Here is a 27,071-nt window from a genome sequence, read left to right on the forward strand (position 1 = left end):
AGAACCTTCCAGAGCAAAGCCAGCCTGTTTCTGCTCTGGCAAGTGGGGTGGCCACTAAGCTGAACTAGTTCATGCTACCATCCATTTCACTTCCGAGGACTACCCACTGTTTCATCTTTAATGATGCTGCTGTTGTGTGGACTTGGGACTGTGGATCATGCCCCATAGCCTTTGCATGTTGACATTTAAACCCTATCCCAACAGTATGTCATGGTGCCGTGCCCTTACCAGGGTGTGGAGACAACTGTGTTTCTGAGCTGAGAGACTGTGCCCCTGGCCCAGAACCACTGCCTTATCCCAGCAGGGGCTGCAAGTCCCCTCGGACATAATCCCTGCCCCTTTGCCCCGGTTCTGTGCCCTTAGGTCTGTCATGGGGCATGGACCCCAAACAGCAGAGAGTGGAGGGCTGTTTGGAAGGGAAGCCTGGCTGGGTTTGGGGATGCAGGGTAGTGTGGGGTCACGGCAAGCGGCCCCTGCCCAGGTCCCAGGAGCCACAGCCCAGCTTCCCCCAAAGAAGGCCAGAGCCTCCTTTAGGAAACAAAGAGAACGCCATGGCTCCACAGAGGCCACGAAAGCCCACCCACAATGCAGGCGCTGGCTGCAAGCCCCGTGCTGCATATCTGAGGGAGCCTCATGTTAGTTCTCACGCTCCCCAAGAATGTACAATTATTCATCAGATGAATACAGAGCTCCAACTGGTGGCCCTGGTATCACATTCTAGTGACACCCTCAGATCCTTCACTGTCCTGAATGATAAAGGGGGGCCCTCGGAGTTGCAAATGGTGAATGCGCTCACTGCTAACTGAAAAGCTGGAGGTTCAAGTCCACCCAGAGGTACCTTGAATGAAAGGCTTGGCAATCTACTTCTGTAAAATCACTGAAAACCCTGTGGAGCACAGTTATACTCTGACATGTTGGGGCCAACTCCATGGCAAATGGCCCATAAGGAGGGGCTGGAGCACCAACTGGGTGAGCCACAAGGATCTCTAGGTAGGCCCCCCACCTGTCATGTGTCTCCAGAGTCTGCTGGCCCTGGGCAGGCATTACCAGTCAGACATACCTGCTGCATGCTCGGTACCAAGAAGGTGCCTGGTGGGCTCAGGCTGCGCAGTGATTCACCTCCGAGAGGCCGAGCTCATCTCACGCGTCCCCTGTTGACTCACACGGAGACTATGTGGCCCCGCAACCACTATGGACATCATGCACACCCGCCTGTCCATGTGGAGCCCTGACGCACCCCCAAGTGTGACCAGCCAAAGGCTGAATCTGCAGCCACCAGCCCTCGACCCTCCCAATTTCTCCAGAGGCCTGGGGAAACATACCATCCTCTCTGTGGGGAACTAGGAGCTGCATGACTTAGGCTTGTGTGAGGTTGTCCCTGAGGAGAGCCAGTCCTAGTCCAGTTTGATCCTGTGAGGCATTGTCACTGCAATGCCCCGTAATGGGAGTCACCTGGTGTCCAGGTGCCCCGTGCCGCATCCATAGCACTAGCCAGTCCTCGCTCCTGCTCACCTCCAAATTGGGAGGTGGCCCTCCGGGCACAGACGGGTGGTGAGACTCTCCCGGAACCTAACCAGACCCTCTTCCCCTGCCTAACTGAGGACTGAGAACCAGCAGAGGGGTCAGCAGTGAGCACCCCTCCGCCTGCCCCAGATGGCTGTGTTCAGCAGAGAGCGAGAGAGGACCACCCCAACTGCCATTTCTATTTAAAAACAGACAACAAGCACAACTCAGAACCTCAGCGATTAGCAAGGGCAACTGAGCAGGTGCTGACATCAAAGGACACAGAGGTGGAGATGCAGAGCCGGGCCACGATGCCTCACAGGCCCCCTTGTCTCCCCCTCAGCATTCTGCAGTGTGGGTTTTGCTCTGGGACCATGCAGCCAAGGCTGACTGTGCCAGGGTAGCGGGGTCCCAGCACCGGGTGGAAAGGGCTAGCAGGAGGGCATGAGGGTCTTCCCCAGCACCCTAAAACATTATCTCTGGGCAGAACCTGTCAGCAGCAGCCTGACATCGCTGTATGAAGCTCGCTGCTCTACTTGCCACCTGTCTCTGAAGGATCAAAAGCTGAGGAGCCACTGCTCAAGAGACAAGCAGTGCTGCGTGCGGGGCTGCAGGTGGGGAAGGATGAGAAGGCGCACTAAAACCTATCGCCATTGAGTCGATTCCTAGGCATAGGAATACTACAGGACAGGGTAGAGCTGTCCCATAGGGTTCCAAGGAGTGGCTGGTGGATTCGAACTACTGACCTTTTGGTTGGCAGCCAAGCTCTTAACCATGGCGCCACCAGGGCTCCAAGGTGGCACTAGGAATGTCTGAATTACCAGAGAGTAGAGGAATCTCCCCATCCAAACAACCAGTTACTCTGAGTTACAAGGAGGCACACAGTCAACCTATGTGGAAGGTGAGGGTGACTGCGTAGAAGTGCCTCTGTGGTGACCCGCTTAGTGGCACGGGGACACTGGTACAGTGGCTGTGGGGTGCCAGCTGAGACCCTGCGGCTCCCCACAAACACGGGGCTCCTCATAGCAGTGGCCATGCAGAGCTGGAAGGGGTGCACTGCAGGCAGGCACTCTGTCCTCCATGTGACGGTGACTCCCATGCCTCCCCCATGCCTCCCCACTCACCACAGTGACAGCGCCGTTCAGCAGCAACCCCCCACTCACCACGGTGACAGCATCATTCAGCAGTGACTCCCCAAACACAATGATGAACAGGACTTCATTGACATGCACCTCCTCGAACACAGCCAGCACTGCCACAGGGTCCACAGCCGCGATCAGGCTGCCGAACAGCAGGAAGTCCAGCAGGCCGGTGTTCAGGTCCCCTGGAAGACAGACAGTCAGCTTTCTGGGGGCTGAGAGGTGAGGCTGCAGGGAGAGGAGGTCAGCCCGCATCCTCCTCCTGGGCTGGCTAAGGCCTGGTGACCCGTGGGGGCTTGGGTGCCAATGGGGCTGGCAGGCTGTGAGACCTGGTCAGACAGCTGGCCCCTCCCACTGGCCCCACAGTGCCCAGCAGTTCAAGAAAGGCCTGTCTCCCCCAAGGGGACAACCCAGCTGTCTACACAAAGCCAACCACCCATCACTTCCCAGAAGACCTTCAGGCTGCCCTCTCTCACTACTCTGCTCCATGCTGGCCCCAGCCTCCTAGTCTGCTCAAGGCAGTGAGCTCCACGGACCCCAACACTTGAGCTCAGAGGGGGTGGGACCTCGGGAAGTAGAGAGCAGGTGCCAGCCCCAGAGTTTGTGCCCTGGCCTGAGAGACCACGACCACCCTAAGCACAGCATGGTCACACGGCAGCCCTGCACTGTCAGCCCGCTGAGCCACTGTTAGGCCTGGTGAGGACTGGGCCAGGTGTGTGGCCCCAGGCTCACCCCAGGTGCAGGGATGGCCCCAGCATCAGATGTTGGCAGGCTCCAGGAGCACATGTGGTCGCTGTGTCTGAGGACAAAGTCCCCAGGTGATGATGCACCGGGGGTGATTATCCAGCCAGGGACCTTTGGTCTCCTCTCTTGTGGTTCCTTGCTGCCGAGCAACTGGGGTCTCAGCAAAAGCTGGGGCTGTGGGGTGCTCTGCCTGAGATGCTGCACTGGGATGCCTCTGTGACTGGCTCTGTGGTGGGAGCACAGGGGGCTTCCCAGGGCACAGTGATGGGGAGGCAGACCACCCCCTCACCTCCAGCACCATGGTGCAAAGTGAGGTAGGCCCCTGGCACTTTCAGCATGTGGAGGCGGCTGCTGGGGAGACAGCACCCAGCTCCCATGCTGGAAGGCAGGTGGTAATCTCAGCCCAAAGAGGCCAACGACAGTTGTGAAGCACCCAGAATGTGTAGCTGGCTGGGATGGCAACAGGAGAGGAGCTGGGGCCCTTTTCACAGGTCAAGTGAAGGTGGGACTCTATGTGCAGGTGGGACCCTACGTGCAGGGCTCCCCTGGTTCTTATAGGTCAGGTGAAGGCGGGACCCTATGTGCAGGGCTCCCCTGGCTCTCATAGGTAAGGTGAAGGCAGGACCCTACATGTAGGGCTCCCCTGGTTTTTACGGATCAGGTGAAGGTGGGACCCTATGTGCAGGGCTCCCCTGGCTCTCACAGGTAAGGTGAAGGCAGGACCCTACACGCAGGGCTCTCCTGGTTTTCACGGGTCAGGTGGAGGCCACTTGTGGACGGGACCTCAGTCTAGACACACAGGGCATGGTTTACATAAACAACACATTCCCACATTCCAAGTCCGTGGTCCTGCTTCCCCCCGTCCGGCCCACACTCACCCATCGCCCCACTGAGGAAGACGCCGTAGAGGGACAGGCCAGTGGTGGCGGCATTCCACACGGTGCCGATGACAGCATAGAGCAGGATGGTGCCCAGGTTGCCAAAGAAGAGGCGGTTGGGCATGAAGTAGCCGGCGTCCAGCACGATGGGTGGCAGCAGGTAGAAGAAGAAGAGGGTGGGTGTGAGCGTGAAGGAGGCAGAATGGTCGGCTGCCCAGACGATGCCACCCAGCGCCAGGCCCAGCACAATGAGGAGTGCGCTCTCGGGGACCACGCTGGTGACCTTGTGTGACAGGTGGAACACTGCAGGGAGAGGGGCTGAGTATGAGCAGGACTCCTGCCCAGATGTGACGGCCCACCGCGCCCACCCACCCGAGTCCCTGCCCACAGCCAGACACTGAGTGTCACCCCCTGCCCTGGCAGCCCCAGGGTGTCGGGGGGCCAGTGAGTGTGCATCTGGCTGAGCCTGGGCTCGCCGGCAATGTGGCTGACTGTGGGGTCCAGCCCTCACAGTTGGGACCTCTTTCCCCCTCCCGAGTTTTTTCACTTATGGGGCTTTGTGAACGCACACAGGTGCAGGGACCATGGGAGACGAAGCCTGGGAGGGACACTGGCTGGGAGGGGAAGGCAACATGCTCTGGGCGACCTGTGTGTCTGCTGCTCACCGGCTGCCCCTGGATCCTCCTCATGGGAGAGGCAGGGCTGTGTGGGGGCCACATCTGGGCTGACCACCGTGGGGGATGGAGAGCTGGGGAACGTGCTGACTCACAGTGATGGGGAGGAGGGAGACAGGGCCCTTCTCGGGGCTAAGGTGCCGTCTGACACACCTAGGGCCCCCTCCAACGGCTCTCAGCCCTGGGATTCTGCCCCACTAGCCTGACTGCCCTCCAAGCGTGGTTCAGCTGGCCCTGACCTTGGAGTGGGAACCCCACTCCATCCATTCCCAGGTACTGCACCTGGGGACCACGACAGACCTCAGCCTAACTCATTCCTGAGCCACCTAGAGCCGCCTCCCACCAGCCACTCTGCCTGACTCCTTGGGGCCCAAGGCCAGGGTCTCCAACATCTTCCAACAAGAAGTGGCCTCTCATTCCCCGAATTCTCCCTTCCAGGGTAAAAAGCGGGGCCGTGGAGACACCCCCAGGAGATGCCCCCGCCTCCTCGGCTCCCCTAGTCTGCTGTCAGCCCACTAGGATGTGAGAGAGATGCACCTTGACCCTCCGCCAGGGGAGCAGAGCTTCGAGGCCTGCCAGGGCCAGCTTCTCTTGTTCTATTTTAAGACTCAGAGAAAGAGGAGATAAGAGCTCCTATGTTAAGCTTGATTTCAAAATAGTTGGAATGCGGACAAAAGAGGCTGACTTTGTTTGGCTCAGGCAATAAAAAAACAATACATGGGATTAATTATCTTTTTCATTCATTAATGTTGTTCTTACTGCGAGGCTTTGAAATTCAAGAGAGTTATCTCCTGGGATAGCCTTAGCTCATCGGGGAGGACACCAACCGCTGGCTGAAATGGGGCAACAACAGAGGGGCCAGGCTCAGTAAAGTGGGCGCTGTGTGAGGGCCCCCATCACCACGGTGAACCCTGGCTGGCCCTGCCGCACCTCAGAATTGGCACATGGGGCTGCCCTGCTTCTCGTCCTCCTGTCTCAGGGTTTGGCGGGTTCTCATCCCACTCCGCTGCTTAACCAGGTCAGCTCCACCCACTCCCAGACTGTGTCCTTTACCATAATTATGGAGTCCGGCACAGACTTCGGACATCTCAAAGGAGCGCTCCCTGCAGGCCCAGGGGAGGAGGGCTGTTCTCATTGTTGTTGCTAATACTTTTTTGTGGACGGCCCCACACAGGCATCGATGTTTGCACAGGTGAAAACCCGGTGCCCTCCCTGGGTTTGTCCCTTTGGGGACCTCTTGCAGTCTCTGGGCTCCTACCAAGCTCTGGCTTTTCTTGACTGCCCTGGGCTCCGGCATTGAGGTGACTTGTGGCTATTTTTTTTTTAACTGCTTTTAGCCGCAGTCCATCATGGCCCCCCGAGTGCAGGAGGCGGAGAAGGCTGTGGTTGGGGGTCTCAGGGGCACCAAGCCCCACCTCCTCAGAGGGGCTGGCAGCCAGGGAGAGGCACTCCTCCCAGTGAGCATCCAATCAGGTTCTTTGCAGGTGACTGAGGGTGGAGAGGGCACCTTCCCTGTCAGGTGGACAAGCTTTCAGAGCTGCCCACACTGCGCTGGGCCTCACAGATACCCCCCCATCCCCCAAGCCCTGGTTGCACAACTTGTGTTCTGATCAAGGCTCCACTTTTCCCTCTAGAATTGCCACAGGTCAAAAGGGGCCTGGGCAGGGACTCTGCTCCCCTCTCTGGGGTTCTCCTGGGGACCTGGTATATAAACCACTCCTGAATGGCCAGAATACCTGGGAAGCCCGGATAGGTGGCACCATGACTAATGCATCACAGGGGTAAGGCACCTGGGGCAACACGGAGGACCGGTTCCCAGGAGCCCCCAACCTCAATGGTCTGGTTGCCCTTGCAGGTGTGAGGTGCCATTGCCCGGTATGCCAGCAGGGGAACATCTGGAGGGTTCAAAGGCTCCTGTTCCTCCAGGGGTGACCTCCCCAGGCTCGGAAGAGGTAATGGTGTGGGTAAGGAAGTGCAGGTGTCCCATGTGGTCCAGGTCCCCGGTCTCAGGTCTCAGCGTTGCCTGGACCACCTGGTGGAGCCATTGCAACCTCAAAAATATCCCCCACCCCCATCAGCTCCATGCCCTGGTCCCCACAGTTGTCAGGGGAGCCACATGCAGGACACCAGTTCCAGTATCTCCGAGCTTTGGGAAACGACTTGCGAGGAATATCTGCCCTTCCTCCAAGGGGGGAAACTTCCTCTGCACTTGTGCACTGTACCAGATGGATCACCTGCAGCATGATGGGACAATTCTGGCAGCTCCCAGGGCATGATGAGATAATCCAGGCAGCTCTCAGATGGCTGCTCCCAGGGCATAATGGGAGAGTCCCTGTGGGCCCCAGACAGTTATACCAGGTGCATGATGGGAGAATGCAGGCAGCTCTCAAGTGGCTTCTCCCAGGACATGATAGGAGAATCCTGGTGGGCCCCAGATCCCACCGCCAGACACTCAGATCTCCCAGGTCCTGGCTGGGCCACCAGGGAGCTGTGCTGTGACATTCTCTCGGTGCTTGGTGGGCTCCGACACCTGCCCACTTGGCTGTCATGGGAAGGACCAAGCACGTGCTCCCGCACCCCCACCCCCAGTCAAGAACCTTCTAGTTCATTTGTCATTTTCTTTCCTTCCGTGCAAAAGTCAGGCTTGGTACCAAGGACCTGTGTTTAGAAAGATCCGGCTACTAAGCATGCTTTCTGTTTGGGATGGAGCAGTGTTTTACCCACACCCCTCACCCCACAAGAATCCCCAGTGGACTCCCAGCTCAGCCATGCTCTTCTGTGGCTGTGGGGTCCATGTGCAGGTCCACCGGCTGATGTCCTACACAGGGTGGGGTAACCACCACTTCAGATCTGGCGAGGTCCTGCTGGACTGCATTTTCTACCCCCTTCTCACTCATTTCTGTCCCCATTTCAGGGTCACATGCCTGGGGATGAGCTGGGGAAAAGTGCTTCTCCATTAAAGCTTATAGAGTGGCGTGGGAGGCTGGTGAGCCTTTGGTGCCTCTTGGAGGATAAAATTCCAGTGATCAAAAGAGACAATATGTTCTCACGAGATGTGCACGGCTGGTCAGCAGGTGCCTGGGCCAGCCTTGGGTCGGATTAGGGAGAGCTCGGAAAGTTCCCTTGACTTGGGTGGCAGTGAGGGTGACGGCCCCTCAGAGCTGGCTTCAGTACGATTTGCTCAGGTAGACTTTTATCCACAATCTCTTCCAAAGTCAGAAAGCGATAATTCAGATTCATAATTCAGATCATTATGAATTCACTCTGGGCACTGTGGGGTTTGGTAGTGTGCCAGCAGGGCAGGGCAGGTGTGTGGAAACCAGGCTTATCTTCAACACGACAACAACAAAAACAAAAACAAAACTTTGCACTTTAGGAACTCAAAGTACTCTTCAACACTATAGGCCTGATCCTGGCCACAGTTCCATATGGCAGCTGGTTACTATAAAATCTTATTAATTTGGAAAATGAATGGACAGGAAACAGCCTGACGTCAGACCAAACAACCTCGCTCAGAAGTAAGCCCCTGAAAATCCACAGAAAAATTAATTTGAACTTTTGACTTGGTGTTAAAAAAAGATAGATATGCTGACGGGCAGTTACGCTATTTCCAACCTTCTGCCATGGTATAGAATGTAGAAAAGAACACCTGCAAGCACACAGGTCCTTTGTCTACATACGTAAGAATATTGGAAGGGTGGGTTCGGGACATGGGTCGAGAGGCATGTGCAGTTCTAATTTTGAGGGCTGATTGCTGAGTTTGGAGTGCCTGGTACATCCCACCCACGCGGGGTCCCCAGTCCCCATCTCGTCTCCAACACAGCTCACATTCAGCAGGTGAAAAACTACTTCCCGTGTAGATTGGAGTCAATATTCTCTTCTTATGAATGAGGTCCGAGCATCCTTTCACAGATGTGACATTTCTTTTCCCTTTTTGTGGACCATTTATTCGTAGCCCTTTTCTTTGATCTGTGGTTCCTCACGGAATGGGAAGTCAGACCTTTGTGTTGGCTGGTGCGGGATGTTTTCTCTTTCAAGATGCTGTAGCTTGTCTTCTCACTTTGTTTGTGTTGTTTCACTCCTTGCGGGTATGCTCTGTTGCCATAGTTAAATTTATAAGTCCCTTATTGTAGGCTCCTGAGTTCTGGGTTTTGCTTTAAGAAGCCATTCCTACTCCTTTATTTTCTACTAAAACTTTTATGATTTATTCTTGCTTTTCAAAATAAAAAGGCATTCAGTTTAATTTTACTGAAATTTAATGAAGAAAAGACCTTAAAAATATATGTGAAATTGAGGACTTAACGTCAGAGAAAAAGTCTCCCCCAGCCATGGCCGCCCCCTGAGCACCCTCTGAACTAGGCAGAGGCAGAGAACCTCATCCACAGATCCCTCGATGCACCCAGAAGGCTCAGCTCCTGCACCCGCTGCCCCCATCGACTCTAGGTCAGTGACACTGTTTCTGTGACAGGATTCAGAGCCTTCGTGCTCTGCCCAGAGATGCTGTTCTCTCCAATTGCAAGAATTCAGTGCTCACCACTGCCCTTTAACCAAAGCCTCTCTTCCTGAGTTTTAAAATCGTTGATTCTCCCCTGGATTGGCTGGCTTACATCATCTCTTAATTTCCCAATTTCTTCTGTGTTTGGGGATGTCTGAGAGAAGTTTGGCTGGGTCAGGGTCTCGAGTCACACACACCTTCCCATGGGACCCTGCATGGAGCCTGTCCATCATCGGGGCTTTGAGTGGTGCTGTGGAGAAAGGTCAGACCAGCCTGGCTTTTATCTTTTTCATCCATGTGAGTAACTCATTTATTTGTTTTTGTCCGGCTGCTGGGAGAAATTTTTTCATCCTTGAAAACATTCTTGTAACAAGGCAATATCTTAATGTTCACTTTCTTGATCTGTCTCCTGGTAGTGGTGGTGGTGGGGATGCCCTTTCATCCTGCAGCTTCGGCTCTTCCTCCACGTCAAGAAAATGTTCCTGAAACCTCCCTGGATCCCCCTCGAAGCATCCCAGCCTGCTGACCCGCTCTGCTCCTCTTTTCCCTGGTGCTCACCGCCTCTGATGTGCCGTGTGATTTACCTGCTCCCTGCATTCGCTGTCGTCATCTATGCCTGGTCAGAACAGATGCTCCGGAGATGGCACCTCCTCGAACTTTGTCTACCGATTGACCCAACTGCCCAGGATAGTGCCCTCACACAGGAGAAGCCGATTAGCACTAGTGAACAAATAAACAAATGTGTATTTTCAGTCTGGCTTGCTGGGTCCTCTGAGTTACGGATGGCAGTGACCTTACACTGGACATCACTATGCTGTCTGCTCTCTGATGATTTACTGTCTTGGTATTTTATCCTCTGTGTTCACTAAGGAGATCTCAAACCTTTTTGTCCTGCTGACAGTTTGAGTTTAAGTTGTCTGTGTTCTGTTCCAGCTGTTTCAAATTTATTCTTCAGAACTAATAATGTCAAACTATTTTCTTAGCTTATTGTCTCATTTTTGAGCTCTTATTTTATTGAATTTGTAGATGGATAATTCTTCTGTTATACAAAGCACATGTGGGGATTTTTCTTCTGTTTCTTGGGTTACGTTTTATTCTAGGTTAGGTTCTTCCATTTTCTTCGTTTCTTTTTTTTTCTGTTTCCCTCTCTCCCTCCCTCCCTCCCTCCCTCTCCCCTTCCGTCTTTTCTGTTTTCTACAGTACCACTCACAGTTGCTGTTATGGATTGACTGTGTCCTCCCAAAATGTGTTTCAACTTGGTCAACTTGGCTAGACCATGATTCCCACTATTGTGTAATTGTTCACCATTTTGTCATCTGATGTGATTTTCATATGTGTTGTAAATCTTACCTCTGTGATATTAATGAGGCAGGATTAGAGGCAGTAATGTTAATGAGGCAGGACTAATCTACAAGATTAGGTTGTGTTTTATGTCAATCTCTTTTGAGACACAAAAAAGAAAAGCAAGCAGAGAGAAGGTGGGAACCTCATACCACCAAGAAAGTGGTGCCGGGAGTAAAGCACATCCTTTGTAACTGGGGTCTCTGCACCGAGAAGTTCCTAGACCAGGGGAAGATTGATGACAAGGACCTTCCTCCGGAGCCAACAGAGAGAGAAAACCTCCCCCTAGAGCTGGCACCCTGAATTCGGACTTCTAACCTCCTAGACTATGAGAGAATAAACCTGTTTGTTAAAGCCATGTGCTTGTGGTATTTCTGTTATAGCAACACTAGATAACTAAGACAGTTGCCAAGATATTTTTTATCAGGCTCATTCCTAATATCCATTCTTCTGTGGTCTGAGAGCCCTGAGGTGTGCAATGGGGAGACCACTGCCAGACGACCCAGATTCTGTGCTCTTGCCTGGCATCTGGTTAGCAGTTTTGTTCTCAGCCGGGGGTGCCCTTTCCTGTGGGCCCTGCTCGCTCCCCAGGCCAGCCCAGGACCCTCCCTGTGGAGGCACCACGGTGATACTCTTTCCAGGTGTGGAGGCTGTTGGTGAGGCTTGGCCTCGTTGACTACTTGCTGTCCTGCACTGGTCTGAACGCTACACTGGGCACTGGGTGGGGAGACAGTTTTTGATCGGCCTCATTATGCCATCTTTACCCGGAAACAGCTGTTTCTGTTGGTCGATGAGTCTCTTCTCAGAGGATGCCCCAGCCTGGACCTGGTTTGACTCTCTGGAGATTTTTCCTGTCTACCCATAGCCACCTTCCACACTGTGATCTGCATACCAGCGAGCTAATTGAACTGGAGACTCCATTAGTTTTAAGTGGCAATAGTTCAGCAATTAGGTACATAATGGGCGGTTTAGGAGTCACTAGGCCAAGTTCCTGCTGGGTGCCCTGTGGCGTCCAGCTCCATAGACATTGTGGTGTGCTCTGGTGGGAGCTGGCCTCAGCCTGAGGGTCTGACCCAGGAGAGGGCTCTCCCACCTCTAATGCCCAGTGTAATGTCCCAAACCAATGAAGACCTACAAGCAATCAAAGTCTATTGTGCACGTACTTGCTGAACTGCTAGCACGCTGCCACTTAAGAGCAATGGAGTCTCCAATTTAAATAGCTCATTATGATGCAGACTGCAGCGTGGAAGGTGGTTATGGGCAGATGGAAAAGTCACTAGCAGGTCAGACCAGGCCCCAGCTGGCTGCAGCATCCTCTGGGAAGAGAACACCCATCTCTGTCAAAATGAGACTGACGGCAGCTCCACTCCAGAACTGCCCCAAGCTCACACTGGCCTGACTAGACATGGGATGGGCGAGCATCAGGCACAGAGGCACGGCCAGTCTGACTCGAATGCTGAGCTGAGCAATTACATGTGAGCCACTTGTGTCCTCCATGTTCTGCACATTTTTAAGGTGGGGATGATAATACCCATCGCATGGGCGACTGTGAAAATTAAATGGGAAGATGTGTGTGGAAACGTACAAGTACTGGCACAGCCTAGAACCTCCATCCTCCTAATTTCCTTCCCTCCCTGGACCCTCTGTCCATCACCCCAGACACCGGTCAGTACCCTGGGGGTAGTGGACACGCCTGTAGCTAGCTGCTCCTGCAAGGAGTGGGGATGAAGGACTGCTGCTGGTCATTGTGGCTGCCTCCCTGGTCGTGATGACCACGTTTAACTGCTCCTCCCAGGGTAGCTCCTTTTTTCCGAAGAGAGGACAGAGACAAGGAAGAGGGCAACTATAGCAGGAAGCTGTGAGAAGCACGTCTTTGGAGAAGGCTTGTGCTTCCTGCCTCCCATGCTCTCTACCCAAGTTCTGCTCCTCACACCTGTCCCCACTGTGCTCTACTTGTTTCAGTAGGGAAACCCAATGACGCATGTCTGGGCCATGTGGAAAATCTCCCATTTCCCTCCCAGCCTTTTTTCTCTTTACTCCAGAGAGACAGGGAACTGGGAAGAGTCAAATCTGAGCAACAACCCAGGACACTTCCTTGGGACACAGCCCTGGGGGTCTGTCTGAGTCTTGTCCCTAAGCCCATGGACGAGCAGAAAGGTGCAATATGCTCTGGCCGTGTGACCAGAAATGAGGGCACCAAAATGTGGCTGTGACCTTGGCAGGAGCTGTGTGGTGCAGCCGCTGCGTTATGATGCCCAAGCCCACCAGGAACACTGGAGAGAAGCCTGCCAGGGACACTGGGGAGAAGCCTACCCCTCTGGTCGAAAGCTAGGGAATGTCTGGGGTCGCAGGGAGAACTGGGTGAGCAGAACAGTGGCTCCTAGATCATTGGCCACGTGGCTGCATTCAAAGTGCAGGAATGATCCAGAACCTGCCAAGTGTGCTGTGTTGAGATTGGTCTCAGCTGGCAGAACCAAAAAAACCAGTTGTGGTTAAGTCGACCCCTGCTTATGGAGACCCATGTGTATCACAGTGGCTGATCTCACGCAAGTCGACGGTCAGGCCTTTTTCCGAGGCGTCTCTGGGTAGACTCGTTTCAATTAGTGGCTGAGAGCGTTAATCAACTGCACCACCCAGGGACTCTGGCTGACAGACAGCTGGAGCCAAAACTCAAAAGGGCCTTTGCAGAAGGAAATTGGCTTTCCCGGCACATCTTAAAAACATCACTGAAGCAACGTATTGGTGTGGGCGTGAGTTCAGCAAATATTTGAGCAGCTAATAGGAGTGAGGCGTGGCAACGGACGCTCCAGAGGACGGGCGAAGACAGATGTGGTAAGGGCAGAGGAGGCACGTGGGGCCCTCTCGAGCACAGACCACAGAAGGGCTGTGTGATGAGGAGTGGCGCGGAGGCCTCTGCTGTGGCCGCTGGCCTCTGAACTCAGAACCTGAGCACAGGGACATTCACACCAACACGTAACTCATTGCCGAGTCCTGGGGAGTTACAGCCAATTAAGCACAAAACGGTGCAGCTGCATTATGGTAACGAGAGGGTAACAAATGTTTTTAGTTCTAATTACACACCTTGCTGACTGATGTTAAAGGCCGGTATTACCAGCTAACCAGTGGTTTCTGGGGGAGGCACCAGAAAGAACCTGAGCTCCAGGGCTGCTTTGGACAAGGTGGGTACTGCAGGTGCTCACAGGGGACACTGCTGAGTCACACCCCCCTTGACACATAAGCTGTGTGAGCCCCTGCATCAGCCCCCAGGCCACCATCGCCCCCACTGACCCCCATGGTAACGTGCCAATTCAGCTGAGTCTGCTGAGCGAAGCAGCACAGTAAATCCTCTGGTTTTACTTTAACACACAAACCCTGGTAAATTAAACTGCTGAACAAAAACAACTAACTCCAACAGAAAAAACCTTTTGAGAGAAAAGAACATACAAGATATACCCATATCCTTTTGTAGGACGATCAGGGCAGGGTTGAACCCAATATATCACACAAACACAGGTACATACATACACACAGGTACACACAGACACACACAGGCACACTCTTACACACACACAGGTAAAATACTCACAGGTACACACATACCCAGAGGTACACGGACATAAGCACTCACACACAGATACAGACACAGGCATACACAGACACACATATTCACACAGACACAAATACATAGGTAGACACAGGCAGTCATACACAGATACACACATTCACACATAGACACACACAGACACACAGACACAGGTATACGTGGAGGCAAACATGGATACACACACAAGGCCATCTAGGACTAACGCATCTGGGGTCTCCCCACAGTACTTTTCCAGGAGAGCTGTTAGTTTGGGCTGGTCGCCCCACACATGCTGGAGGAGCAGAGCTCACCAGCCCACAGGGGACGGCCCTACTACCCTGACCTCGATAGCGCCGTGCTCCCCATATGAGCTGCCTACACTGTGTGAGGAACCACAGTAAATGTGTCAGCACCAGGCCCAGGGAAGAAAGTAAAAGATATTTATAGTGTCCGCCTTTCAGCCCTTTGCAAATATTCTCTAACTGACCTCCACACCTTACTGCCTGCAAGGGATGTTCCAGATGACTGCGCTGAGGGCAGGGAAGTTAACTGGACGTAGCATGGAGCCGGGCCCAGACTTCTCCTTGGAAGGTGGAACAGGGAGCCCACTGCCCTGAGCAAGGTCGAAGGGGACTGATCTGGTCAGGAGCTGGCTACTTCCTGCAGGAGGCATGAAGGGAAATTTTTTCATGGCATTGAGAATCACTCACCATTTTAGGATTGGTCCTTCTGCCCACAGATCATGAAATTCTTAAAACATTCTATTTTACAAAACTCAAGCAAACATTATTTCAATTTTAAAATTAAAAGTGAAAAATAATGGCTTCCTTTTTAAGGAAGCAAGGATGGGAATTCCAGAACACGTAATTGTGCTCATGAGAAACCTGTACATAAATCAAGAGGCAGTTGTTCAGATAGAACAAGGGGATATTCATTGGTTTAAAGTCAGGAAAGGTGTGCATCAGGGTTGTATCTTTTCACCATACCTATTCAGTCTGTATGCTGAGCAAATAATCCCAGAAGATGGACTATATGAAGAACAGAGCATCAGGATTGGGGGAAGACTCATTAACAACCTGCGTTATGCAGATGACACAACCTTGCTTGCTGAAAGTGAAGAGGACTTGAAGCACTTACTGATGAAGATCAAAGACCACAGCCTTCAGTAGGGATTACACCTCAATATAAAGAAAACAAAAATCCTCACAACTGGACCAATAAGCAACATCGTGATAAATGGAAAAAAGATTGAACTTGTCAAGGATTTCATTTTACTTGGATCCACAGTCAACACTCTTGGAAGCAACAGTCGAGAAATCAAAAGACGCATTGCACTGGGCAAATCTGCTGCAAAGGACCTCTTTGAAGTGTTGAAGAGCAAAGATGTCACCTTGAAGACTAACATGCCCCTGACCCAAGCCATGGTATTTTCAATGGCATCATATGCATGCAAAAGCCAGACAATGATAAAGGAAGACTGCAGAAGAAATGATGCCTTTGAATTGTGGCATTGGCAGAGAATATTGAATATACCATGGACTGCCAAAAGAACGAACAAATCTGTCTTGGAAGAAGTACAACAAGAATGCTCCTCAGAAGGAAGAATCATGAGACTGTGTCTTCTCATATTTTGGATGTGTTGTCAGGCGGAATCAGTTCCTGGAGAAGGCCATCATGCTTTGTAGAGGGTCAGTGGAAAAGAGGAAGACCCTCAATGAGATGGACTGACACAGTGTCTGCAACAATGGGCTCAAGCATAACAACAATTGTGAGCATGGCACAGGACCAGGCAGTGTTTTGTTATGTGGTACATATGATTGCTACGAGTCAGAACTAGCTCAACAGCACCTAACAGCAACGACGACGAAGGAAGCACCAGGTTCTTTGGTCTGAACTAGCGTAAGCAACAGAAGTGAGGATGGAGTGAAGGCTGGGCCTCCTCAAGGCTACCAGTCAGACATTTTAGATGTCCAGAAAGACCCCGCATTCCTTAGTCACTAATGACTGACTAGAAATAAGCCCAGGAAGTCCTCTCAATCTCTGTAAAGACGGCCTCCCAACTTGATGTCCCTCCCATGACCACAATTCTTTGGAATAGACAATGTATCCTCACTGGCCATTTAAGCCACGGATGATACTATTTTGATTTATTTTATCATCTTCATTATTATTTACCTCTATCTGTTACAGTGTCTTCCCTGGTTAAATATATTTTTAGAGTTTTATATTCAAACAGGATTGGGTACAGCATTCCTGAAAGTCAAGTTAACTGCCTGGTAAGAAAATAACAACAAAAATCAAGTCTCCAGAGGAAAATAATGGAATACAAAGTCTCTACAACATATCATTAACAATGTCTTGGATACAATCCGACCCAACAAGACACATTAAGGAACAGGAAAATGGGACCCACAATCAATCAGTGGAGATCTCAAGATGACCCAGATATTGGAATTAGTAGACAAAGATTTTAAAATTGTTATCACCATGCTCAAGGATGTAAGGAAAACATGCTTGTAATGAATCAACAAATGGAAAATCTCAGCAATGGAATACAACAGGGGCCAGCAAACTTTTTCTTGAAGGGCCAGAGAGTAAATACTTTAGACTTTGTGTTGCATACAGTGTGCGTCACAACTACTGAGTTCTGCCGTGGTAGCCCAAAAGCAGTCACATCCATTTGTTAACAAACGGCCATGGCTGTGTTCCAATAAAACATTATTTACAAAAATAGGTGGCCAGCCCACAGGTCATAGTTTGATGACCCCTGAAATAGAAACTACCAAAAAGAACCAAAAGGAAATTCTAGAATTGAAGAGGTGTATGGAATATCTGAAATAAAAAAAATGGAGGGACTTAATAGCATATAAAGATGACAGAAGAGACAGTGAACTTTTAGAGCTACAGAAACTATCCAGTCTGAAAAACAAAGAGAAAAAAAAAAAATGAAAAATAGTGAACAGAGCCTCAATGACCGTGGAACAACATCTAAAGGTCTAATACACACATAATTGGAGTCGCAGGAGGGAGAAATAGGCAGAAAAAATTTGAAGAAATAATGGCCCAAACTGTCCTCCATTTGGTGAAAACCAAATTTTAGATTCAAGAAGTTCTGCAAGCCCTAAGCAGGATATATACAAAGAACATCACACCTTATAGGGACATCATAGTCAAACCACTGAAAATCAAAAATAAAGAGGAAGGAGGTGGAGCCAAGATGGTGGAATAGACAGACACTTCCTTCGAGCCCTCTTTACAACAAAGACCTGAAAAAACAAGTGAAAGGAGTATATTTGTGACAAGCCGGGAGACCTGGGCATCAAAGGCAAGCTTAGACAAAGAATTGAGGGGCAGGGGGAGGAAAAGGCCATTCAGAAGCTCAGAAGTGGGGAGGAGTTACCAGACCTGAATCACGGGGAGCCCTCAGGCACCATTTCCGAAGCGGCAGCGGCGGAGGGCTGGTACTAGCATTAGGCCGCAGTTTCCTCAGGGAGAAGCAGCCAGCCACACAGCCTACTCACACCTCCAGAAACTGAGAAGGGCGCTCTCAGCAAAAGCTAAGTACTTGAATATATTTTACCACGCCCGCCCCCACCCCCAAGCCGGCTTCAGCAGCTGAACCCCTGGGCCTGAGATAGACCCTGGTGAGCACCTAGAGCCATCCCCCTGGCCTTGGAGAAGGAAAAAATTTGCAACTGGGGGAAAAGATAATTTGTTAGCTCCATTAGCTGGGGGAGCTCAGGACAGAAGTGGCTCCTGTCCAGGCATAAACCGTCTGTGGACCTTGAGCAACTTTCCCTTCTGCATGGACCTGTGTGGGCCTATTTTGGGAGAATAGGCCCTTGTTGGCAAATTCCAACCATTTCAGCTATGCAGTGGAGAGGTGGGTGTTTGACGTTTGACATTGCTTTGCCTATTAAACAAGGTCCTCACCTACCCACATCAGGGACCTAAGGACTGGTAGCTCCACTCAGGTCACCCAGCCACCTGTGACAGGGGTCTAGAGATAACTGGTACCTCCCAGTCCTTACACCCAAAAACTTTGGGTGCCCATGGTCCCTCTGCAGAACCCACCCACCAGCACGCTCTAGGGAACAGAGACATGTTTTCCTCAGAGACACTTGGGGGTCAGTTCTCAGCCCCCTGCCTTGTTCAGAGCATGACCCCCTCCTGTAATCAGATACCAGTATATATGCCAATCATCCCTGCCCCTCTAACACTGTATGACAAAGCCTGTACCACACACTTGATATCAGCTACCTGGAAACCTGAGCTGAATTCATACAAGAAAACTGAATGGACTCCTAGACTGATATAAGTGATAACAGCTCTAGCCAGCTGGGGACAAGGCATCAGAGCTCCAAAGGTGAAAATAATCAAGCTAGCTCACTCAAGCAACCCATAGGGGTATACCAAAACAAAACAAAGCAAGCAGCTACGACACAGTAAGCAAGCATAAACTAATACAATAACTTACAGATGGCTCAGAGACAACAGTCAATATCAAGTCACATAAAGAAACAGACCATGATCACCTCAACAGGCTCTCAAAACAAAGAACCCAGGGATCTTTTAGATGAAAGTGCATTCCTGGAATTACCAGATGCAGAATACAAAAGTTTAATATACAGAACTCTTAAAGATATCAGGAAGGAAATGAGGCAATATGCAGAAAGAGCCAAGGAACACACAGATAAAGCAACTGAAGAACTCAGAAAGATTATTCAGGAACATAATGATAAGCTGGAAAAATCCATAGGCAGACAGCAATCAGAAATTCAGAAGATTAACAATAAAATTACAGACTTAGATAACTCAAACGAAAGTCAGAGGTACAGAATTGAGCAAGCAGAAGCTAGAATTTCTGAACTTGAAGATGAATCACTTGGCACTAATGTATTTGAAGAAAAATCAGATAAAAGAATTTTAAAAAACGAAGAAACCTTAAGAATCATGTGGGACTCTGTCAAGAGAAGTAACATAAGCATTATTGGAGTACCAGAACAGGGAGGGATAACAGAAAATACAGAGAATTTGTTCAAGATTTGCTGGCAGAAAACTTCCCTGATATTGTGAAAGATGAGAAGATATCTATCCAAGATGCTCATTGAACTCCACATAAGGTAGATCTTAAAAGAAAGTCACCAAGACATATTATAATCAAGCTTGCCAAAACCAAAGATAGAGAATTATAAGAGCAGCAAGGGATAAACTAAAAGTCACCTACAAAGGAGAGCCAATAAGAATAAGCTCAGACTACTCAACAGAAACCATGCAGGCAAGAAGGCAGTGGGATGGCATATTTAAAAAACTGAAGGGAAAAAATTGCCTGCCAAGAATCATATATCCATCAAAACTGTCTCTTAAATATGAAGGTGAAATTAAGACATTTCCAGATAAACACAAGTTGAGGGAATTTGTAAAAACCAAACCAAAACTACAAGAAATACTAAAGGGACTTCTCTGGTTAGAAAATCAATAATATCAGGTATCAACCCAAGACTAGAACACTGGGCAGCGCAACCAGAAGTCAACTCAGACAGGGAAATCCAAAAAAACAAATCAAGATTATTAAAAAAAAAAAAAAAAGCCCAAAACAGGGTAACAGCGATGTTATTATATAAAAGAAGACAACATTAAAATAATAAAGAGGGACTAAGAAATGTAATCATACACCTTCCATATCGAGAGGAAGATATGGCGATACGAAGAAATGAAAGTTAGTTTTAAATTTAGAAAAATAGGGGTAAATAATAAGGTAGCCACAAAGGAGACAAACTATCCTATTCATCAAAATAAAATACAAGGGAAAAATACAGACTCAGCAGAAACAAAATCAACAACAAAAAATATGAGGAAAGGACAATATATACAGAAAATCTACGCAGCACATAAAATCAAGCGGGAAAAAGAAACTATCCACAGCACACAAAAAAAAGACATCGAAATGACAGCATTAAATTCATACCTATCCATATTACCCTGAATGTAAATGGACTAAATGCACCAATAAAGAGACAGACGGTGGCAGAATGGATTAAAAAACAAGATCTGTCTATATGCTGCCTTCAAGAGACATACCTTAGACTTAGAGACACAAACAAACTAAAACTCAAAGGATGGAAAAAAATATATCAAGCAAACAACAATCAAAACAGAGCAGGAGCGGCAATATTAATTTCTGACAAAATAGACTTTAAAGTTAAACCCATCAGAAAGGACAAGGAAGGGCACTATATAACGATTAAAGGGACAATACACCAAGAAGATATAACCATATTAAATATTTATGCACCCAATGACAGGGCTGCAAGATACATAAAACAAACTCTATCAGCATTGAAAAGTGAGATAGACAGCTCCACGATAATAGGAGACTTCAACACACCACTTTCAGTGAACAACAGGACATCCAGAAAGAAGCTCAATAAAGACACGGAAGATCTAAATGTCACAATCAACCAACTTGACCTCGTAGACATATACAGAACATTCCACCAAACAGCAAGCAAGTATACTTTCTTTTCTAGTGCACGTGGGAAATTCTCTAGAATAGACCACACATTAGACCTAAAGCAAGCCTTAGCAGAATCCAAAACATTGAAATATTACAAAGCATCTTTTCTGACCATAAGGCCATAAAAGTGGAAATCAGTAACAGGAAAAGCAGGGAAAAGAAATCAAACACTTGGAAACTGAACAATACCCTGCTCAAAAAAGACTGGATTATAGAAGACATTAAGGATGGACTAAAGATATTCAGAGAATCCAATGAGAATGAAAACATTTCCTATCAGAACCTTTGGGACACAGCGAAAGTGGTGCTCAGAGGCCAATTTATATCAATAAATGCACACCACTCTTATTCAACATTGTGCCGGAAGTCCTAGCAGAGCAATTAGGCTAGACAAAGAAATAAAGGGCATCCTTTATTGGCAAGGGAGAAGTAAAAGTATCCCTATTTGCAGATGACATGACCTTATACACAGAAAACCCTAAGGAATCCTCCAGAAAACTACTGAAACTAATAGAAGAGTTCAGCAGAGTATCGGGATACAAGATAAACATACAAAAATCAGTTGGATTCCTCTACACCAACAAAAAGAATGTCGATGAGGAAATCACCAAATCAATGCCATTTACAGTAGCCCCCAAGAAAATAAAATACTTAGGAATAAATCTTACCAGAGATGGAAAAAACTTATACAAAGAAAACTACAGTACACTTCTGCAAGAAACCAAAAGAGACTTATATAAGTGGAAGAACATACCTTGGTCGTGGATAGGAAGACTTAACATTATAAAAATGTCTATTGTACCAAAAGCGATCTATACATTTAATGCAATTCTGATCCAAATCCCAACAGCATTCTTTATTGAGATGGAGAGACAAGTCACCAACTTCATATGGAAGGGAAAGAGGCCCCGGATAAATAAGGCATTACTGAAAAAAGAAGAACAAAGTGGGAGGCCTTACTTTACCTGATTTTAGAACCTATTATACTGCCACAGTAGTCAAAACAACCTGGTACTGGTACAACAACAGATACATGGACCAATGGAACAGAATTGAGAATCCAGGCATAAAACCATCCACATATGAGTAGTTGATATTTGAGAAAGGCCCCAAAACAGTTCAATGGGGAAAAGACAGTCTTTTTAACAAATGGTGCTGGCATAACTGGATATCCATCTGCAAAAAAATGAAACAAGACCCATACCTCATTCCATGCACAAAAACTAACTCAAAATGGATCAAAGACCTAAATATAAAATCTAAAACGATAAAGATCATGGAAGAAAAAATAGGGACAACGTTAGGAGCCCTAACACATGGCATAAACAGTGTACAAAACATTATAAAGAATGTAGAAGAAAAACTGGTAACTGGGAGCTCCTAAAAATCAAACACCTATGCTCATCCAAAGACTTCACCAAAAGACTAAAAAGACTACCTACAGACTGGAAAAAGTTTTTAGCTATGACATTTCTGATCAACGCCTGGTCTCTAAAATCTACATGATACTGCAAAAACTCAACTGCAAAAAGACATATAACCCAAATGGAAAATGGGCAAAAGATATGAATAGACACTTCACTAAAGAAGACATTCAGGTAACTAACAGATATATGAGAAAATGTTCATGATCATTAGCCATTAGAGAAATGCAGGTCAAAACTACAATGAGATTTCATCTCACTCCAACAAGGCTGGCATTAATCCAAAAAACACAAAATAATAAATGTTGGGGAGGCTGTGGAGGGACTGGAACACTTATACACTGCTGGTGGGAATGTAAAATGGTGCAACCACTTTGGAAATCAATTTGGTGCTTCCTTAAAAAGCTAGAAATAGAACTACCATACGATCCAGCAATCCCACTCCTTGGAATATACCCTAGAGAAATAAGAGCCTTTACTCGAACATATATATGCACACCCATGTTTATTGCAGTACTGATTACAATAGCAAAAAGATGGAAGCAACCAAGGTGCCCATCAACGGATGAATGGCTAAATAAATTATGGTATATTCACACAATGGAATACTACACAACGATAAAGAACAGTAAGGAATCTGTGAAACTTTTCATAACGTGGAGGAAGCCATTATGTTGAATGAAATTAGTCAGTTGCAAAAGCAAAAGGACAAATATTGTATGAGACCACTATTATAAGAACTTGAGAAATAGTTTAAACTGAGAAGAAAACATTCTTTTGCGGTTATGAGAAGGGGGAGGGAGGGTGGGAGAGTGGCTTTTGCTAATTAGATAGTAGATAAGAACTACTTTACGTGAAGGGAAAGACAGCACACAATACAGGGGAGGTCAGCACAATTGTACTAAAGCAAAAGCAAATAAGTTTCCTGAATAAACTGAAGGCTTCGAAGGCCAGCTTAGCAGGGGCAGGGGTCTGGGGACCATCGTTTCAGGGGACATCCAAGTCAATTGGCATAATAAAATCTATTAAGAAAACATTCTGCATCCCACTTTGAAGAGTGGTGTCTGGGGGTCTTAAACACTAGAAGGCAGCCATCTAAGATGCATCAATTGGTCTCAACCCACCTGGATCAAAGGAGAATGAAGAACACCAAGGACACAAGGTGATTACGAGCCCAAGAGACAGAAAGGGCCACATAAACCAGAGACTACATCAGCCTGAGGCCAGAAGAACTAGATGGTGCCCGGCTACAACCAATGACTACCCTGACAGGGGACACAACAGAGGACCCCTGAGGGATCAGGAGAGCAGTGGGATGCAGACCCCAAATTCTCCTAAGACCAGACTGAGACTAGAAGGAGCCCGGTGGTCATGGATCCCAGACCTTCTGTTGGCCCAGGACAGGAACCATTCTTGAAGCCAACTCTTCAGACATAGATTGGACTGGACAATGGGTTGGAGAGGAATGCTGGTGAGGAGTGAGCTTCTTGGATCAGGTGGACAGTTGAGTCTATGTTGGCATCTCCTCCCTGGAGGGGAGATGAGAGGGTGGAGGGGGTAAGAAGCTGGAGAAATTGACATGAAAAAAGAGAGTGGAGGGAGACAGCGGGCCGTCTCATTACGGGGAGAGTAATTCGGAGTGTGCAGCAAGGTGTATATGGGTTTTTGTGTGAAAGACTGGTTTTGATTTGTAAACTTTCACTTAAAGCACAATAAAAATTATATTAAAAAAAAGAGGAAATCTTGAAGTATGTGTAACCTGTATTAATTACAAATAAAGATCTTTTTGTTCTCTTCCAACAAATGGTTGTTACTGTTGTGGTTGTTAGGTGTTGTTGTTAGGTGTGGTTGAGTTGGTTCCTCCAATCCTGATGCCCCATTCTTCTTCATACAGTCCAGCATCTCTGATTATTTGCTCAGCATACAGGCTGAATTGGTATGGTGAAAGGATACAACCCTGATGCACACCTTTCCTGACTTTAAACCAATCAGTATGCCCTTGATCTGTCCAAAAAACTACCTCTTGATCTATGTACAGGTTCCTCACGAGCACAATTAAGTGTTCTGGAATTCCCATTCTTCGCAATGTTATCCATAATTTGTTATGATCCACACAGTCGAATTGTCTCTGCATAGTCAAGAAAACAGAGGTAAACATCCTTCCAGTATTCTCAGCTTTCAGCCCAGACCCATCTGACATCAGCAATGATATCCCTGGTTCCATGTCCTCTTCTGAATCTGGCCTGAATTTCTGGCAGTTCCCTGTTGATATACTGCTGCAGCTGCTTTTGAATGATCTTCAGCAAAACTTTGCTTGCGTGTGATATTAATGATATTGTTCGATAATTTCCACACTTGGTTGGCTCACCTTTCTTGGGAATAGGCATAAATATGGATGTCTTCCAGTCAGTTGGCCAGGAAGCTGTCTTCCATATTTCTTGGCATGGACGAGTGAGCACCTCCAGCACAGCAACCATTTGTTGAAACATCTCAATTGATACTCAGTCAATTCCTGAAGCCTTGTTTTTCGCCAATGCCTTCAGTGAAGCTTGGTCTTCTTCCTTCAGTACCATCGGTTCCTAATCATATGCCACCTCTTGAAATGGTTTTATGTCAACCAATTATTTTTGCTATAATGACTGTGTATTTCTGCCATCTTCTTTTGATGATTCCTGTGTCATTTAATATTTTGCCCATAGAAGCCTTCAGTATTGCAACTGGAGGCTTGAATTTTTTCCTCAGGTCTTTCAGCTTCAGAAATGCTGAGCTTGCTCTTCCCTTTTGGTTTTCTATCTCCAGGTCTTTGCACATGTCATTATAATACTTTGCCTTCACGAGCCGCCCTTTGAAATCTTCTGTGTTCAGCACTTTTACTTCATCATTTCTTCCTTTTGCTTTAGCTGCTTGACATTCAAGAGCAAGTTCTAGAGTCTCTTTTGACATCCATTTTGGTCTTCTCTTTCTTTCCTGTGGCTTTAATGACTTCTTGATTTCTTCATGTATGATGTCCTTGATGTCATTCCACAACTTGTCTGGTCTTCAGCCATTCGTTTTCGATCCATGAAATCTATTCTTGAAATGGTCTCTAAATGGTGGGATTTACTCCAGGTTGTTCTTTGGCTCTCATCAACTTGTTCTTATGTTCTTCAGTTTCAAATTGAACTTACATATGAGCAATTGATGGTCTGTACCAGTCGGCCCCTGGCCTTGTTCTGGCTGATATTGTTCCCATTGTCTCTTTCCACAGATGTAGTCAATTTGATTCCTGTGTATTCCATCTGGTGGGGTCCATGTGTATAACTGGGCTTTATGTTGGTGAAAAGAGATATTCGCAATGTAGGAGTCGCTGGCCTTGCAAAAGTCTATCATTCGATCTCTGGCATCGTTTGTATCACCAAGGCCACATTTTCCAACTACCAATCCTTTTCTTGGTTTCCAACTTCCAAATTCCAATCACTAGTAATTATCAATGCATCCTGATTGCATGTTCGATCAGTTTCATACTGCAGAAGCTGATAAAAATCTTCATTCTCTTCATCTTTGGCCTTAATAGTTGGTGCCTAAATGTGAAAAATAGTTATATTAACTGGTCTTCCTTGTAGGATATTATCCTATCACTGACAGCGCTGTACTTCAGGATAGACCTTGAAATGTTCTTTTTGATGATGACTACAATCCCATTCCTCTTCGAGCTGTCATTCCCGGCAGAGTAGACCATATGATTGTCCGATTCAAAATGGCCAATACCAGTCCATTTCAGCTCACTAATGCCTAGGATATCAATGTTTATGTATTCCATTTCAATTTTGACGATTTCAATTTCCCTAGATTCACACTTCATACATTCCAAGTTCAGATTATTAATGGATGGTTGCAGCTGTTTCTTCTCATTTTGAGGCATGCCACATTAGCAAATAAAGGTCCCGAAAGCTTGACTCCATTCAAGACATTAAGGTCAACTCTACTTTGAGGAGGCAGCTCTTTCCCAGTCTCATTCTGAGTGCTGTCCGACCTGAGGGACTCATCTTCCAGCACTGTATCAGTGTTCTTCTGCTATTCATAAGGTTTTCACTGTCTGGTTCTTTTCAGAAGTAGACTGGTGGGTCCTTCTTCCTAGTCTGTCTTAGTCTGGAAGCTCAGTTGAAACCTGTCCACCAGGGGTGACCCTGCTGCTATTTGAATACTGGTGGCATAGCTTCTAGCATCACAGCAACACACAAGCTCCCACAGTACCACAAACTGACAGACACGTGGGGCATCAAATGGTTAAGAAAGGAAAATTGGTCTACTGGGGAATCCTATCTGTGTACTCCTAACGCAGATTAATTTTTTGCTTAAGGCGAGGCTGGTGTTTCTAGGCAGAGACCTCTTGTTCTAAGGATCATTCCAAAGATCTTGATTCAACTCTTTGTCCCCATCCCGGTCTCCTGTTTTTCTGGGATCCTACCTCCAACTTCCGCCACCTCTCTCCACAGTTCCCACTTTCAACTTCTCCCATTGTTTCCTCTCGCCCTTGTAAAACCACGATGTCAAAGTAGACGTTATGAAAGGTATTTTAATTAACCAGGAAACTTCAGTATTCCTTATGTTTTCGTTTTAGTTTAACAGAGGTTACGTGAGCATGCAGCAGTTACGTGAGGACACACGCTGGACGTGTCACCATGCCCAGTTACGTGAGGACGCACGCACGTACGTGTGACCGTGACCGGTTATGTGGGGCGGACACGGTCACGTCCGAGTGCAGCAGTTACGTGGAGACGCACGCGGTCACGT

At 48.0% G+C, this 27,071-nt stretch overlaps 1 protein-coding gene across 1 annotated transcript in view; it reads right to left on the minus strand.

The window, feature by feature from the left end:
* Positions 1-27,071, minus strand: part of SLC9A3 (solute carrier family 9 member A3) — a 63,991-nt gene that overhangs the window by 13,084 nt on the left and 23,836 nt on the right. The window contains exons 2-3 of the mRNA XM_003422777.3: positions 4,265-4,567; positions 2,667-2,827 (exon numbers count right to left, since the gene is read on the minus strand). Coding sequence (XP_003422825.1) covers positions 2,667-2,827; positions 4,265-4,567 — 464 coding nt within the window. The remainder of the gene's footprint in view (positions 1-2,666; positions 2,828-4,264; positions 4,568-27,071) is intronic.

Source organism: Loxodonta africana, chromosome 2 (genome assembly GCF_030014295.1).
Source record: "Loxodonta africana isolate mLoxAfr1 chromosome 2, mLoxAfr1.hap2, whole genome shotgun sequence".
In the NCBI taxonomy this organism is placed as follows: Eukaryota; Metazoa; Chordata; class Mammalia; order Proboscidea; family Elephantidae; genus Loxodonta; species Loxodonta africana.